This window comes from Balearica regulorum, chromosome 3 (assembly GCF_011004875.1).
Source record: "Balearica regulorum gibbericeps isolate bBalReg1 chromosome 3, bBalReg1.pri, whole genome shotgun sequence".
NCBI classification, from domain to species: Eukaryota; Metazoa; Chordata; class Aves; order Gruiformes; family Gruidae; genus Balearica; species Balearica regulorum.
This window is the reverse complement of record NC_046186.1, coordinates 122109142-122126075: the sequence shown is the minus strand read 5'-3', so window position 1 is coordinate 122126075 and position 16934 is coordinate 122109142. Positions and strand designations below refer to the sequence as shown.

Sequence of the window (16934 nt, the reverse complement as noted above, 5' to 3'; positions counted from 1 at the left end):
ACTATCATGCTAGACTTGTGAGGAATATCTTATATCCAAAGGTCACTTATCACACTAAGTACAAAATCAAATGGCAAATAAAAATAGTGGGTTTTTAAAGTATACTTTTACTATGTTATATTTCTGAAAGTACAAGGAGTAAACAATAGAAAACTCTTCAATATATAAAACTATAATTGCTACATATTCAAAACTGTAAGGAGGTACAGTTGCATACACATTCTGCGCCCTCCCCCTCCTCCCCCAAGCCTCATGTGGTATCAGCTTCTCATGGGAAAGGCTAGATCAATTTCCAAATGGACATTATTCTCAGAAATTGTTCCCTGATACAGACTAGAGGAAACAAGAGCCATAGAGTAAAGGAAACAGTATTAGGGACAACAATACTAATCTTGAAAGAAATATATACATAATCTTCTAAGTACCATTGTTCACACAGAGAACCAGCATATTAATTTTTTTTAATGCATTGAGATGTTTTCTGTTACTTGTAGGGGGTTTCTTTTTGTTTATGATCAACAGGAAGTAAAATGATAGCTACAGAGTTTAGTGTCTCCCATTTCCTTTCTACTCTGATCTATTAGAATTACTCCTTTTTTATTATAAAGGATTCATGATTGCCTTAAATTGATTCACCAGAGTTCTTCCAGACCTTTACAAAGCCATCTTTGACAAGGACAGTGTAAACTTGAAGTTCAGTGGCAATAGTTTAAATGTCCAAGCTTCCCTACAACTTTTCAGTGAGGGAAAAAAAGTCTTCTTTCGACTCCTCGATCTCCATGAAACAAAAGTGCCCCAGAATACTGACTAGGTATGCATAACCAAAGAGTGCTGAAACACTATTGTAGAATGTACCATCAAATAAAAAAGCAAGTTAATTCTTCAACATTAGAAACTTTGTTCAAATGTCAGGTTAACATAGGAAAAAAATCAGATCTGTAACCCAAAATACTGTAGTAATAAAATTCGATAATCATGTAGTTAAGGTGCTTCTAAGTGTCTTTATGCTATCTTTATGATACTGAGTTGTCATTGCCTAGCCTCATATCACTACAGCACAGCATTACAAATAACTATACCTGCTTCCATCCCACAACACACCTGAATCAATTTTAAGTCCAAATCCAACTCTAAATTTCTTATATTTATAAATATTCCAACTTGGTAAATTTATCTCTTTCCTGCAAGCTTTTGATTACAAAGTATACAGAGATTACCAAGCAAATATTACAGAGACAATATAATAGCTTAAAGACAGGAATTAGTAACTCTCTTAAAGTCTCATTTCCTTAGAAAAACTGTGATCAAGTTACTGGCCTCTGTCAGACACTTAAACTTTTGAACATAAAAGCAATTTCAACAAATCTGACAAAGGTTTGCAAGCCTAAACAATACTGTGTTCTTATGAATGGAAACAGAGAAGCTACTCAAAAGAGTAAGGAAAAAGCAGTTGCAACTGGTCCCCCAACTACCCCCAAAATCAGTATTCTGCTGGTTATTCAGCACTTGCATGATTCCTTATAGCCACCACAAGACCAGAGAGTTTTAATTCAGTATTCCGATGCATAGCATAGTTAGACAACTAGGAGTAGCACAAGCCTTGGTACGTTCATCAGATAGACAGCACTTGTAAGATGCAACTTCACCACAACAGGACAAATCAGCTGATCTTAGGTAATTGCTACCTTTATGTATCTCCCTGTTTCCCTGCAATCACCACCAAGTTCTCCCTCTTTGAATCTCATTCTCTCAACATACACTTCCCTTTCCACCCTATCTCACTCACCTTCTCCAGCAAACACCTATTTTCCTTTTACTATAATACGCTAAGGCAGTCTGGAACATAACAGCAGAAGCTGACTCTGAAAAGCTATATGAAATTTAAGAATTGTCATCTTTCAAAAGTGATTGCCATCCTAAAGTCATGCTAGGTCATGATTGCTTTGGGTTAAAACGCCCCTTTTAGAATGGCTGTAGACATCTACCCAAGCGAACAATTGTCCTTAAGAGTATCTTAGGACTTCGACCTTCCTAAAGAAAACATGCCAGAGCAACTGCTTCCAAGGAGAACAGTTCCACATGAAATTACTTTAAATGTGGTCAAATCTCAATTATCAGCTGATAATTTACCCAGAACACTGGAGTTGTTTCTACCCAGAACTACCCAGATGACTTATGATCTAAATAAACTCTTAGATGTACCACCTCAAACACAAAACACAACTCTGCTGCTTCATTAGCCAGTTCAGGTCCAGAAGCAGCACTGCAACTTTCAGACAAAGCAAAGCCGAAGTTATTACGCTGCGTGAATCCACGCTGTTCCCAAAGAGTTAGCCACAGTTGAAAGTTCACAAACACTGCATTTGATCTGGACTAGATGGAAGTGTGAAATACACAATTCAGGTTGGAATAGGCCCATGGTGGGAGAAGCAGCAGCATCACATCCAGCATGGAATGGCACGGATACACAGAAGTATAAGAATGACATCAAAAATTTAAGGAGCAGAATCAGCTTGCATCAGTTAAATACTGTGTAATGTAGGTATGGCTTTTTTTTTTTTTAATCAAACACTGCTACAAAGTGATCTAAAATCAGCTTGTGAATGATGTGGCTGTGAATGGAACCAAAGTTGGGTTGATCTGCACATTGCTCTGGCTTTGCTGGCAAAAGACGACCCGCCAGGCATCTCAGCACTGTCCTTTTCAACCCCCCAGCTTCTCGAAGGACTCAACTGACCCAGCAGTAACACATAAAGCTTCCTCAAGATCGGTGTGATGCCCAGGCTGTGGCATTTCCATGGAACCCTGAGTGATGGGAAAAGCAGCCTGGCAGTACGCCGTGGGCGAGCCTGGGTCCAGCAGGGTTTATCAGCTCTGGTTCAACGTTAGTCATGTCAGATGGAAGGCATCTATGAAAACAATATACGGTATCTTTGCACTGCACCTCCTAACGCTTCTGTTATCTTGGGATTTTCAGCAGCAAAGATACTGCAGCCCTCCTTCTCCAGGGAAAGGCGAGTTACATTTTACTAAGGAAAAAAAAAACTATCGAGCAATTTCAAAGCATTTGTGCCACTTGCTAGAGTTTAAAGGAAAAAAAAAAAAAAAGAGAGTAGTAGTCTCATTTCAGAAGTCCTATTTTACCTCAGCACTGTAAATTGTCTTTGGCTCCAAAATAAGACACTACAATTCTAGGAAAAGTGCATTTTCATCTTTAACATAAAGTTGTTACAGTTCCCTTTTTAATAATAAAAAAAAAAGTCCAGCTCAATATAAGTAGTTTTTCTATACAATCAAGTCTGCTTGGCATCATCAAAATGTACACTAGATGCAGAGAGTCAGGCTGCTCATCATCATATTTTAACAACAGTCACTACAAATTTCTTAAGCAATCAATGCACGATTGGACAAGTACTGCATAAACCCAGAATTTTTTAGCACATCACTAGTTACTCCAAGGTAAATTTCAAACCTAGGCTTGACAATGTCAATGTCAAAACTACTGCTCTGATAAAGGATTGCTTACCCTCAGTTTATAATAGAATATGTACTTGCATTCTTTTCTCTTTATAACATATTAACTTAGAAAATAATGTCACTACTTGAATGAGTCTGGGTTTTGAACAATTTGTCTTTAAATATTCTAGCTCTGAACCTTTTACAGTACTACTTTAAGGTGAAAGCATAGAATTAAAAGTTTATCAAATTATTTTATAAGTAGAACAAAGATTTAATTGTGTGAACAAGGTTCCAAAAGCTAAAGAGGTTTTCTATTAGTCTTAATTGAAAGTAGCAAGGAATGCAAAAATTAAAATACATACTCCAGGAAGCATTCTAGTTTCGAGAGAGAACCTTGCAAATTAGTTCAGCTGTACTACTTGGCACACTATGAATCAGTTACAGAAAACAACAACAGCTTTTCCCCCACAACCAGAAAGAAAAGGCCAGAGCCCATGACCGAACCACCACAGCCACTAAGAAGCAACAGATTACCAGTAGACTTATAACAAAAGCACCACGACTGTGCTCTGCATTTTAGGGACAAAAAAATCTGTGAGAGGCAAATATGATTAATTTATTTCTTACAAAGTATATTTGAGCTTGCTTAAACAAGGAGATAAGATACATAAATGGGCAATGGGTCATTACACTAAGTGGAACTTCAGGCAGTTCACTGAAAGCCCAAGAGCAGCTTGCTGAGCATTTGAACTCCGAGGCATTATTTGTTTTCATCAACACAGACGCAAGCAACCCTCGTTCAAAAAGGAGAATAAAATATTGAGAAAGGATAGGCAAGCAGCAAAGTTACATTCTCTCTCAACTTTCAAATATATGCTCAAATTTTGCACTCACTTTTGCTAGATAATCTGTATTTAATAATTCACTGAAACACAAAGCGTATTCAGCAATTTATTGGCTAATGCATTATTGTATAAATTTTTTTCCGAAAGCTAGTAGACTGAAAGAAATAAGACGGCTGAGGGCAATGCCTATGGTCTATAGAAGTATCTCCAAGACTGCAGTTAAGTTTCATGACAAGCATCCCCTCCAACCAAAAACATATTTACAGATGTCATTTTGATATAAATGAATATTTTGCAAGTCACTAACAGCAAGTGCACATGAGTCCATATCTGTAACTATGCCTAAACACAATGTACAAAGCCAACTCACTTCGGAAAGATTCAAACTGACACTGTTGTTAAGACTTAGTGGCTTTCCAAGTTACTGATGAAAACTGATCTCAAATCTGATCGATTTGATCAGACTGTACCTACTTTAAATATTACATCAGCAGATAAAGAATCGAGACTTATGACTTGAAATACTTTGTGTTAAAAGTTTAATTTCAAAGAGTAAGGGGGAAAAAAAAGTAGCTCCGAGAAAAACGGAAACAAACTAGTTCAACCATAAGTAAACTAGCAATAGTGTATTCCTAACTAAAAGAAGTCAAATACAGGCAAATGCAGTGAAGTATTTACTGCATTGACCATCCTTAAACTGAGCAAAAGAATCTACTTTTATTGAGCTTTCGAGCTCACGCTCCCCAGTGCTATCCTATACTAGTTCCAAGCAAAAGAAGGAAAAATAAAGTTGTTCAGACTCTTGCATCAGCTGATGACTGCTAGACTAGAATGTAACTCCACCACACACCTCTGGTCTGAAATACCACATGACTGAAAAGAGTGGCATAAACTGTACTATGTAAGCCTTTCACAGATGATTTTCCAAATTCCCCAGTAAGTTTTGATATTCTGGCCCTTCTACAGCTTTTCTGGAGCTGTCCCTTGCAAACATGTCATTGTCCATTTCCAGCACTGTTCATAGCTTCTGCAAGCAGAAAGAGCATAGAAGTGAAAGCACTGTCAGTTTTGTTGATGCCCAGAGATTTTAGAATGAAAACTGATCACAAGATTTGCAAAAACCAGAGACCACAATCAGAAGACAACTCTTAAAAATACTTGTTTTTCAGTTCACACACACTTAAATAATTTCACTAGTGGTGAAAACAGAGATTTGTATTGTAACTTCAATTATGAAGAATTTAATAGTTATGTGTCACAGTCTAATAAAGACGTAACTGACTACTTCCTGAAAGTGAAATTAAGCTCCCATTAAAAATTATCAAATCCCCCTAAAATGAGTTGAGAAGCCCAATAGAGAGGTAAAGACAATGAGCGCTGCACAATACAGCATAAAGCACACACACTAATACCATGCAATTTGTACACTTCTCGTAACATGATTTCTTACAGAGAAACATGCAAGAGGCTAACAGACCACCTTTTCAAGAAAAATCCACCTGCAGCTTAAAAAGCAGGACTTCCACTTTTGTAAGTGTAGAGAAATACTTCATGTTTTGAGGACACTAGTTTTATACAAAATAAGAAATTAAAAGTGATGTACTTCTACAGTTGGAATAAGGAAAAAACCAAACCCACCCAACTTTTTCAAGGCTTGTAGAAAGCTCCAGTGCTTTGGTTGTTCTTCATGAACCTGCCAAAAAGCAACTACAAGAAATCATCCTTGCCTGCTCATTAGCACAGCAGGTATGGAAGTAGCACATTCTCAGCTATTAAAGAATGTACACAGTACTTAACAGCAGTATACATAGTAAGCCTTTTGGCTAACATTTAAGACCACAGTGCCCTGCTTTACTATAGATTTCATCCTAAACTTTCCCCTGTTTCTGTATACAATTATGTACATTGAAAACTCTCAAGTGGAACTCAGTTAATAAAATGGTGCAATGAATTGAAGGCTTCTTCAATCTACTGTGAAAAGCAGCAAAAAAAGCTTTGACGCTCGCTTCCTCGATGGGAACCAATGATCCGCATGGATGCTGGTCTAGAAATCATGCCTCAGTTGTCATGTGTTTTTGAAGTCTTATTTACAGACCTTCTACAAATTAGCTAAATAAAGGTCAACACTCAAAGGTGCTTTTTCCACAAGGACCTTTTCTGACAAGTTTCAACTTCTTCAATCAGTTGTTCCAGCACTAAACCTCCCAGAGGAGTCCTATATATACTCATATAAGCACATATAGATAAAGGCGGCAAGTATTTCCTCTTCTAATAGTATCTGAAAATAGCTGTAATGCATTCACACCAAGTTTCCTCAAGAAGTTCACCTTTCACCATACAAGCCAGATCTGGAAAATCCCCAAAGTAAAACTTTGTAAAACTACAAATAAGTTGGGTATTTTAACCAAGTGTTAAGAAAACCACAGAGATCCTCACACTTACATGTCCATGTTTAGCATTCAGATTGCAAATCAATTCCCATACAAGGAAAGAAAGTGAAAAGAACGGCTTCTTACCTCTTCACAGTTTAGATTCTAGAAACTGCCCATTTGCTACACAAAATGAAAAAAAGAAATTACCACAACATACGCTTAAACAACAGAAATTAAATAGCCTCAACTATGTTTAATTGTGACATGCTATCCATATAAGCAGCATTCGGGAATCATCACAACCACTTGCTCCTGAAGGTGACAAGATTATTTTTCAGGTTGTCCCAGCATTCTGACAACTATAAATGCATAGCTTAGCCTGCAAAAATCCTTACTTATTAACTACCTCAGCTGGTAAAACTAACAGATGAGCAACACTAAAAAAAAGAAATAATAAAATAAAAAGTACATCATAAAAGCCATTCTATACAGATAATCTTTCTCTCCCTCACTAAGAAACTCCCTTCTGTACAGTGGCAGACTTAACAGGACTTGTTGGGAGCACCAAGACACCAATGTAGCACTGCCATCATCCACAGACAACTTCTGACTGTGGTATTTCTCATCTTTTCTGAATGAGACCTGAACAGCCATCACGAGAATACTGGAAAGGATAAAAAAAAAAAAAAATCAACTATGGAAGCCTGCAAAAGGAAACAGAGTAATATGAAGACACAGAACTATAAAGTAACACTGAAGAATTAAGCAGGGTGGAGGATAGAGGGAAGAGCAGAAAGAACATACAAATAAGCAGAACGGAAACTGAGAAATGGAAAAAATCACAAGCACAGAAAAATAACAACTTTGAAAGCTAACAGAAGAGTTGCAACAAAGATGACGTGCAGTTTAGAGTATCAATATGATCAAGTATTTAGATGAAACTAAATACTCAAAGAAGAAAATACAAGAAATAACAGGAACCAGGAGGTAAACACTGCTTTCCCCCTTCCAATCTCTAAAATGACAAATTGCAGACTACTCATCACTTGTCCACGGAACATGATTCCGGGAAGAAAGATCTGCTTTTCTGACTCAATGTTACTTGAACACAGGAAGACAGAAGCAAACTGCAGTGACACAGAGAAATCAAAGTAGCAAGGAATTAAAAGCCACAGAGTGGAAATGTCAGTATTAACAATGAATAGATATATTATACTGTTTAACATGGGGAAAAAAAGAAGCAAAAAGGAATTCTACAAACTAAAAGAAAGGGTGAGTCTCATAATCCCCTGAAGCCATGCAAGTCAAAACCGTTGGTCCTCCAACAGCCAAGGCATCACCTCCAAGGCAGGCGGAGGAAATAGGGCCAGCGTCTGCTCTCCAAGGTACTGCCCCTTCAACTGCAGCTCGAAATTTCTAGCCCGAGCAGTCTCATACAGATAACATCCCCTTACGCTCCCCATCACCTGAGCATCTAAGGACAGTTAGAACAGCTAGTCTCTCCCAAGAGCTGACACTGACAACATCCAGGATAGCCTAAAACACATCTTGGACACATCTCAGGAATTGCTTGAGACTTACATAAGTTGAAAACTATCCTTACAGAGGAAAAGCCATACAGCACCAAAAGGTATGGGGGGGGTGTGTGTGTGTGTGTGTGTGTAATCTAACAGGAAGTTTTCCTAGACAGGGAATGAGATGACTTCAAGTTCTACACTAGGTAAATATCTTTAACAAAAATAACCAAATAAAGCAAGGGACGTTTTTCTTTCTGCCTTGAATTTCATTGAAGTTATTCACATAACTAAGCAGGAATATAACCGTAGAGTCTGTGCAGGCCCCCACTAGGAAGGTTGAGAGCATCTACAGCATGAAATTTGAGAATCTCTGCTACAAATAAAGGAATAAGTTTCCTTAATATTACACGCAGTGGCTTTCTTAAGCTTTAAGGACATTGTAACAAATACTTAACAAACATAAGATTTCCCTATATACAAAGAGAAAGATCTCAGTAAATACATGTCAACAGTCCATAACTCACAACGAAACTCAGCAGAATGAGATTTACGTAACTAATCTTCAGCATCAGTGATCAAACGGCTTGAGCAATGAGAAAGAACCAGTCTTCAGCAGCCTGAACACGAAAAGTTTCAGGACAAAATAATTTTTGATCACATCGAATAACATGAACCAAAATCACTGTACAAAACAAAAGCTGAAATATCTTTCTAAAAATAGAACCCTTTTAGCTATTAAAGTCACAGAGTTTTTCCTTCAACTGCTTTACAAACAACAAGTTAAAACTGCTTTATCTCAGAGTCACCTTCCCTTTTGTTTTAGAAAGTTCACAATTAGAAAACATACAAGTTCCTCCTTCCATTTTTTTTTTCCCTCTGGTTACTCTGATTCATTTGGAGTAACATTTCACCCCAGTCCGTAACAACTGCAATTTGGCAATACTGCTATAAAGGAAAAGTCATTTTCATTTTCCTCTAAGTCTGGCTGTTCGTCCCCTTAAAAAGGGTCAAAGACAAAAGTAAACATGAAACAATCACTGAATTTTAATTTCTATAAACAATTAAGCTTCTTTTCTTCAACAGGAGATAGGGAAGACTTAGGGTTAGCGTAGTAAAGTTGGGCAGTTACCCCAATAACTCCTCCACAGAGTCCCTGCAGAGGTTCTAGACACGGAAGTATCATGTAAGTAGAAAGAAAACACAAATCTTTAAAAAAAGGCCAAAGGAAAAAAAAAAGTCATGCAACAGACAACCGTTTTGTACAAGGGGAATAGTCAAACAGCCAAATGAAACACTAGATCTGCACAAAACACTAGAAGTAGTCAAATAATCAATACTGAAGCTTACAGGCAAACACTGAACCAGTGACAGCAGCTCTTGTCGACCAAGCGATGTTAATTATGCAGTATTTGTAATAATCTTCTTATAACATATACTCCATATCTAAAATAATACATGAATATTCATAGCATAAAATATTTATCCTCTCTGGATCCCAAAGAGCAAACTGAATGCTGCAATGTTTTGGAGTACTTCACTAGCCTCACTCAACCTCTAGGTCTCCTCTTTGCACTTTCTAAATGCCAGAATTATGTGAAAAGAAGTCAAGTCAAGCATCTTCAGCATCCAAATTCAGAGCTATCCTGAAGCTATACAAATAGTAAAACACTCCAGTATCTCAAGTGTTTTATGGACCTGGTCATTCTGGGAGCAGTTCTACAGGCCAGCTGACAGCGACAACGCACAGAAAACTACAATACAATATTAGTCTACATCCAACTCTTGTGCTTGAGTAAACTGTGTGGGGTTTTTTGTTTGTTTGTTTTGAGGTTTTTTTATGTTTTATTAAAAGTTTAAAAGAAAACATAATGAGAAAAACGGCCTGCAAGCTTGTGTAATAGAATAAGACCTAGAAGCCTTTATTCATCACCATGAACTGATTTTATAAGGTTTCAGAGCTGCTAGGAAAAAAAAAATGGACTAAAGAGGCAATCATCGAAGAAAGTGCAGGAAAATGCCGGGAAGAAAACAAACTTAGTTGCCAGAAACCAAGAACTGGGAATAACCTAGGTCTACCAAAGTTACCTAAACCCACAACTGCCACTGTATAATAAAACTTATTTTTCCACATTGTAATTTTTTTTCCTTACTTTTATAAAAAACAAACAAAAAGGAAACAAACCTAAACCAAAACCATTTACAGAGTTTTAAGTCAACATACATCAACATCAGTTGTAGTCTCAAAGGGAAGCCTCTCAGGCAACCAAGCCCAGTCAGGCTCTCTGGGACATGCCACAGTCAGGACTACAAGCACAACTGACTCAGGACCAGCCTGAGAACTAGATTTCCACTTTAAGCTAGGAAAAGGCACTCCCAGGCACACAACGAACACTTATCACGGAGCATCACATACTCTATACTTTCACCTGAAGCCTCTCTAAGTGTCTAGCAATAGCATGGCTTCATAGGTAGCTCAAACTATTACCGTGGCTTCAGGTGTGACACAGTCACCTGCAAAACTGCGGTGTAAAAGACTTGAGACAAAAAAAATCCGTGTTTAATGTTACATTTCTGTATTTTCTCACTTACTTTAGGGTTAAGACTATCTAGATATTTGTGCAGTGCCTAGCAAAACAGAACTATCCTGATCAGGGCCTCTGGACAGCACAGCAATGTAAATATTACTAAAGAACAAATGAAACCCAATATAATCCCTCCTAGACTGACAAGAACTGGCATCCAAAAAAACCTCAAGGAATGTACAGTGTGTCGATACCAGGGATCATTTTGGGATACAGAATGCTATAAATTAACATAAAAGCATATAATGTCCTCCACACATTTGTCCTTTAGAAAGTATGTACATTTAAATAAGCCCATACAATTAATGCCATGAGAATCCTTCTTAAGTCCTTCGTCAATAAGTGCTCTTATCTCAAAAAGTAAACAATTGTGTCTTCCTTTTTTTTTTTCCTTTCTATCTAAGGCAACTAAAAATGTTTATGTTGTAGAAGATTAATTCAGGAATTGGACCAGACTTTGTATAGACTTTACTCCTGTTAAACCCCTGCCTGGGAAAACTTAAATGATGTTAACATACCTAGAGCACTGAGCAGGAAATTAGACTGTTTAAGTGAACAACAGATTGTCTTGCAATGCAAAACACTGCTTTAAAGCCTGGGCATTTCATAAAGGAATTAGTGTTTTACTGAGTTCCTGGATCAAATCATAACTTGAAACTGCTACTACTACGTTTCAGGAAATAACTTCAAGATCAGGGAATTTACTGGGTTTCATACTTAGATCAAATGCTGAAAATAAAGATGCTGTGAGAGGAAAACAAATGCTGCTTCTGTCCATGAAACATCACCTGCTTCTCGTGCTTAAACACAGCAATGAAGCTTTGTGTTAAATATACATGCTTACATACAGACCTTTGGCCAAAATATAAGTTTTTCAAACTACAGGTTTCCCGTTCCACAAGGTCTCAGGTGGCCTTTACGAGTGCCACAGAAGCAGGCCCATTGACTGGCTGACTACCTGTTACAAAATCAGGCCTAAGGACCTGGAGTCTTGTAACGAGCTCTAGCAAGACAACCCTGGGCCTACGCAAAGGTCACTGCCAGACAAAGGCTCCAGCTCTGCACATTGTTATGGGGTGTGGATTAATACTGTAGCAGTTTACAGTGGGACTACTATGCTTATAATAAAAATATGCCTGGCTGTTTCCAGAATTGTTAAATTCCATCCTTCTGTCATCCACAAATTGGTGACTTCTTAGGAAAACCGGAGCTGCCACGTGTTCTTTTCAAAACAACACATTAAGAGTTGTTAGTCACTTCACTAAGTGATCCGTCATACAATTGATACCAAATAATTATTTTGTAAACATTAGGGTAAACGAAGACAAAAGGCAGTATGTGTCCTGTGTAAAAATGTTTAGTTTAGCAAGAAATTTCTAAAACAAACTAGATTATGTTTCCTGGACCTCTTTCAAAACAGTTTTAGTAGTTTCAGTGAAGAGGCGATCCCAAATGCTCAGCGGGCAGAAAAGGAAACTGCTGGCAGTCTCTGGCTCACACATTTTGGGCATGACCTCATTCTTTACTACCACTTTACATTTTTGCTGCAGTGTTTTAAAAACCAAAGCTTGACATTATTTTTGTATGTTACCTGCAATTATTACTTAAGAAATGCAAAGAACACAACTTGAAGTTATAAAACTATACCTCCCTTATAACTCAGTCTCATAAAGCAAGAATGTAGGTGGCACACACAATGCACCATCATATATGCCTTAGTATCCAAACACACACGCACAAAATAGTTATGTTTATTTAAAGTGTGCTTGTTTCTCTGAATGGAAGACCAAACCTAATGTTATTTGACCAGCGTTTTTGGAAGTTAATTATATAGCAATAGTGGTGCATAACTTCCCTAATAATAAACTTGACTTTAAAAGCCAAATTTCCTTTTCATAAATAGCAGGTTTATATCTTAAATTATAGAGAACCATTAAATTATCCATACCCTAGTTATGTGGGTTTTTTTTTAAATGTTAAAGTGATTTAAGGTATTGTTTTATCTATAAGGGAAAATTCAGCTGCCTAAATCCCAATTACCTTAAAATGGTTCTAAAAATAAATTCATACCGCAATTTCAGAGATTTCTTGAAATATCAAGTTTAATGTTACAACTTTTTTCTATTTGAACATACCAATCTTGATCAAGTTTAAACAACGATTATTTATCAATCCATCAAAACCAAGCAAAATTATCTCCTCCAACAAACAGTTGTCATCAGTATACCATTGATAGTTTAGTCTTATTTTGAACCTACTGTTTAAATAAGCATTCAGTCTATAATACTGACACATTCCCCATGTCTCCAGTCGGGAAAGATAAGATATACATGCTAAATTAAGTAAACATCACAACGATTGTTCAAAACAAGATATTGGAATCACAAGCTTAGCTAAACTTGGCAAACAATTTCAACAACCCAACAGTTCTCTGATGTTAACCTTTTAATCTGATTTATTCCAGCCTCTGGGCTCTCCTGAAAGTTAGTTTTACACATACAGATTTACTTTTCAAATAAAATGCTGGCCATCACTGAATATATTTCCCAGCAAGAAAGAGGCCAACTTTCAACTACCATAGGATCTACTCATATATCTTAGGGAAGAACAACCACCACATGCAATTGGGCCTCACAAGAGTTAAGAAAAAGAAAACTCTACCCAAATCCTGTTCTAGGAAGCATTCTGCAATTCACTTTATCGGAACATGATTTGCCTCTAAGCAGACTGCAGTGTGCAACCAGGAAAAATAGCTAAACTTCCTGCTAATCACAAACTTCAACTGGTAAGTTCGTTAAATTCCTCAGCATCTCTAGAAATCATGTTTTTTAGTCTTTGTTCATGAAGCAGTGCACAGAGACGAGCCTCCGAGAAGCAGGGAAGGTACCTTGCCTGCCACGGAGAACCGAGAGCAGGTTCCAAGGGATACACGAGGCCTACTGCATAGGGGTAAGGAGGATTTCGTGCCCAAAATGCAATCGGATTTCTGCGGTGCCGGGGAGAATACCTGCTGTATTCACCCTCCGACCCTCCCGGCTATTTAGGTAACACCGGTAAAGAGGAAACTTCGGAAGGAAGCAAGAGACCACCCCCGAAGCGAAACACCCGGGAGCTCCTTCCCCCCCCCAGCCCGGCCCTCGCAAAGCCGCGCCAGGCTCCTTTAGGCGCCGGTTCCCTCACAGCCAAGCAGTCTCTTCGGAAAAATAGGTACCCGAAAACCACCTCAACCGCGTCCCTTCCCCCCCACATCCACACCACACCGCGGACAGGCGAGGGGGAGGGGGGAAGCAGGATCACTCAGAGCCGCCTTGTCTGCTGCTTAAAAGGGACCCAGCCCAGGCCCGGCCTCCAGCTGCTCAGCAGCCACCGGAGCAGCTCCCAGGCACCTCCTCAGCCGAGCGAGGAGCCAGCTAGGCCCCGCTGCGGCTGCCCGGGGATGCAGGGCGAGGAGCGGGCTCCTCACGCCAACGGCAGGGTCACGTCCCCGCCCGGCCCCACACGCAGACACCCGGGGGACAGGCGGGAAAGGGGAGGAGGGGGAGGAGGGGGGGGGGGGGGGCTCCCCTGTGGAAGGCCCGGCGGGGACAGCCTCTCGGCGCACCCTCCCCAGGCCGCAAGTCGCCCGGCCCCGAAACGGAGAGGAGGGAAAGGGGAAGGAAGCCGCAGAGCAGGGCAGGCTCTCCCTCTATGGCCACCCCGCAGAGAGAGGTAACCCCGCGCCCAGGAGGCCCGAGCCAGGCGGCGAGCGGGGAAAGGCAAGGTGGAGGGGGGGTAAGGAAGGAGATGAAGCGGGGTTATAACCCAGCCCGTGTAGAGGAGGGTACATGGGGTCCCGGCCCGGGGCGAGGAGTGTTGGGGGGAGGGTAGCGGGGGAGGGCGGCCGCACTTACTCTCATTTAACACCTCCAGCAGCTCGGCGCAGCTCTCACACATTGTTCATTAACAGCAGCAGCCGCCGCCGCCGCCTCCTCCCGACCATTGATTGATCCACTCGGTGCTGCTGATTGATGATTGATGGGGGCCGGGGCGGGGGTCAGTCGGGGGGGGGGGGAGGGGAAGGAGGGGGCGGGAAGGAATAGGAAGAGAAGGGGGGGGGGGAGAGAGGCAGGGGCCGGTCTGGGATCCGGGGAAGGGGGGGGATGGGGCGGCTGATCAATGCAAATGAGCCTGTGGCGGCGGCGGCGGCGGCGGGGAGGAGAAGCCGAGTCACTCACTGGCTCCCAGTGACTCCACGCGCCGCCATTTTGCTGAGGGGGAAGGAGGAGGAGGGGACGGGAACGAGGGGGGACAGGGCGCTCGGGCTCAGCTCGGCAGTTTCCGACCAGGCAGGAGGCGAAGGTAGCCGAGTCCCTCCTCCCTTTCCTTTCGCCCCGCCTTCCCACCCCGGGCCAAGCGGCGGGCTGCCGAGCGGGGAGGAGGAGGAAGGAGGAGGAGGAAGGGGGCGGGCCGGCAGCTGGGGCCGGGAGGGTAAAATGGCGGCGGCGGCTGCTGTTGCTGCGGCGGCTCCGCGCGCGCCTGGGGTTGGGCGGGAAGCGCGTTTCCCTGCCCTCTTCCCGCCTCCCGCCAGGGGGGAATCTGCTCCAATAACGCGCACACGCCGTTCTGACAGGGACGGAGCAGCGGCGTCGCCTGCTCTGCTTACAGCGACCGGCCGACGCCACAGGAGTCCCCCTGCCCGCCCCCGCGGGTGCCCTGAAGCCGTGCTACCGCCGTATCTTCGCTTTCCCGCCGCGCTCGCCTCTTTCCGGGCTGCCGGAGGATGATTCCCGAGGCAGATTAGGGCGGCTCTCCGCTGAGCGGGACGTGGGTTTTGAGCGCTGCCCGGTTATTCCCTCCTCATTATTATTAAATACGCTGGCCCAGCTGGAGACGTCCTAGAGCACCGGCGGGAGGCGGCAGGCTGGTGCGGAGGCCCTTTGGGACCTCCGGCCTGAAGGGAGCGCTTAGCACACGCTGCCGAGCTCCGGCGGGCGCCTGACGGGCACGCAGCGTAGGAAGGAAGCTTCTTATTTCTAGGCGGGTTTTCAGGTCTTTCGTCTTTTTGGTAGTTAACTGGCATTTTCCGCCGGCGAGGCGCGGGACGGAAGAGTTGTCAGCCATCTCCTTCCCGCCCAGCCCCGGCTGAGGGGAGCCGAAGGGGCCGGCGCGTTTGGGCACTTCTTATCCCGGCCTCATGAAAATAAACCTTTTTAGTGCTGTGGTGGTGTTTTACGCTAATAATTAAATTATTTTTACCTCATAGTTGTTGGTTTTTTCATCCCCCTTTGACAGTGATTTATTCTGCACAATAACTCTCTAATGGCAAGTACAGCACCCGTGACTAGTTCAGAATACTGCCTTTTCATGAGAAGACAAGTCTATTCTCTTAAAAATAAACGATAGGACTTCACTTAAAGTTACTTAATTTTTGCCAATTAAAACTACCACTAAATCTCTCGTGGGCTCATTTTGAACAAGATTCCAGACCCCTGAAAGACAAGATTTCAGGCAAATGACAGTTTTCCATACAAGAAAAACCCTTTTTGGTTTTGCCATATATGAATCTTGCACACCTGCATGCTCCCTCTCCCAGGTAGGTATAATTGGAATATGGATCACATGGTAGATCTTGGCTGCTTTTTCTCTCCAAAGTAGGCACTTCTCTAGTAATGGGTAGTGGTTTTTATTTCTGTAGTACCACCCAGTGGTGAGTTAATGTATTACTCTGAATGCTTCTAGTTTACTGACATGTGCATAGGATTAAGGAAACAAATCTATTAATAGCCGCAATGCAGATGCAATATAGTTTAGTAGAAAGTAAAATAAATCAAAATTGCCAGATTAGGGAGGAAAAAAATGGAGAGCTGTTTTGAGTTCCTCAGTGGCTGACTTAAATGAAATAAATACAAGTCTGATGTCATTGTGGAAATGCAGTTCTGTTTTTTTAATGCCATGAGCATATTTATACAGGCCCATAACACCACTGGTGGTTGTATGTGTAACCTCCCCCTCAAGTGCAGAGAATGCTCTCCTTCTCAAAGTCCTCAGGGCATCAGTTTGTTAAGCTAAGACAAAGAACTCCACCACTGTTTAAAAATAAGATACAAGTTACTGTAAACAACAGACCTAGTCTCAGCTGCAACTACGGTGGAAGTCAGGAATATACTGGAGTGATCTTTC

The 16934-nt window shown here is 41.3% G+C and overlaps 1 protein-coding gene across 12 annotated transcripts in view; it reads right to left on the bottom strand.

Annotated features, from left to right (window-relative positions):
- Positions 1–15179, bottom strand: part of USP34 (ubiquitin specific peptidase 34) — a 133724-nt gene extending 118545 nt beyond the window's left edge. For 3 of the 12 annotated variants that reach the window (XM_075749830.1, XM_075749842.1, XM_075749835.1), the window contains exon 1: positions 14666–15176. In XM_075749830.1, coding sequence (XP_075605945.1) covers positions 14666–14708 — 43 coding nt within the window. In that variant the 5' untranslated portion in view covers positions 14709–15176. Of the gene's footprint in view, positions 1–14665 lie in introns of all 12 variants that reach the window. The other 9 variants (XM_075749837.1, XM_075749832.1, XM_075749831.1 and 6 more) reach the window with 5 other exon arrangements.
- Positions 15180–16934: the final 1755 nt, after the last annotated feature.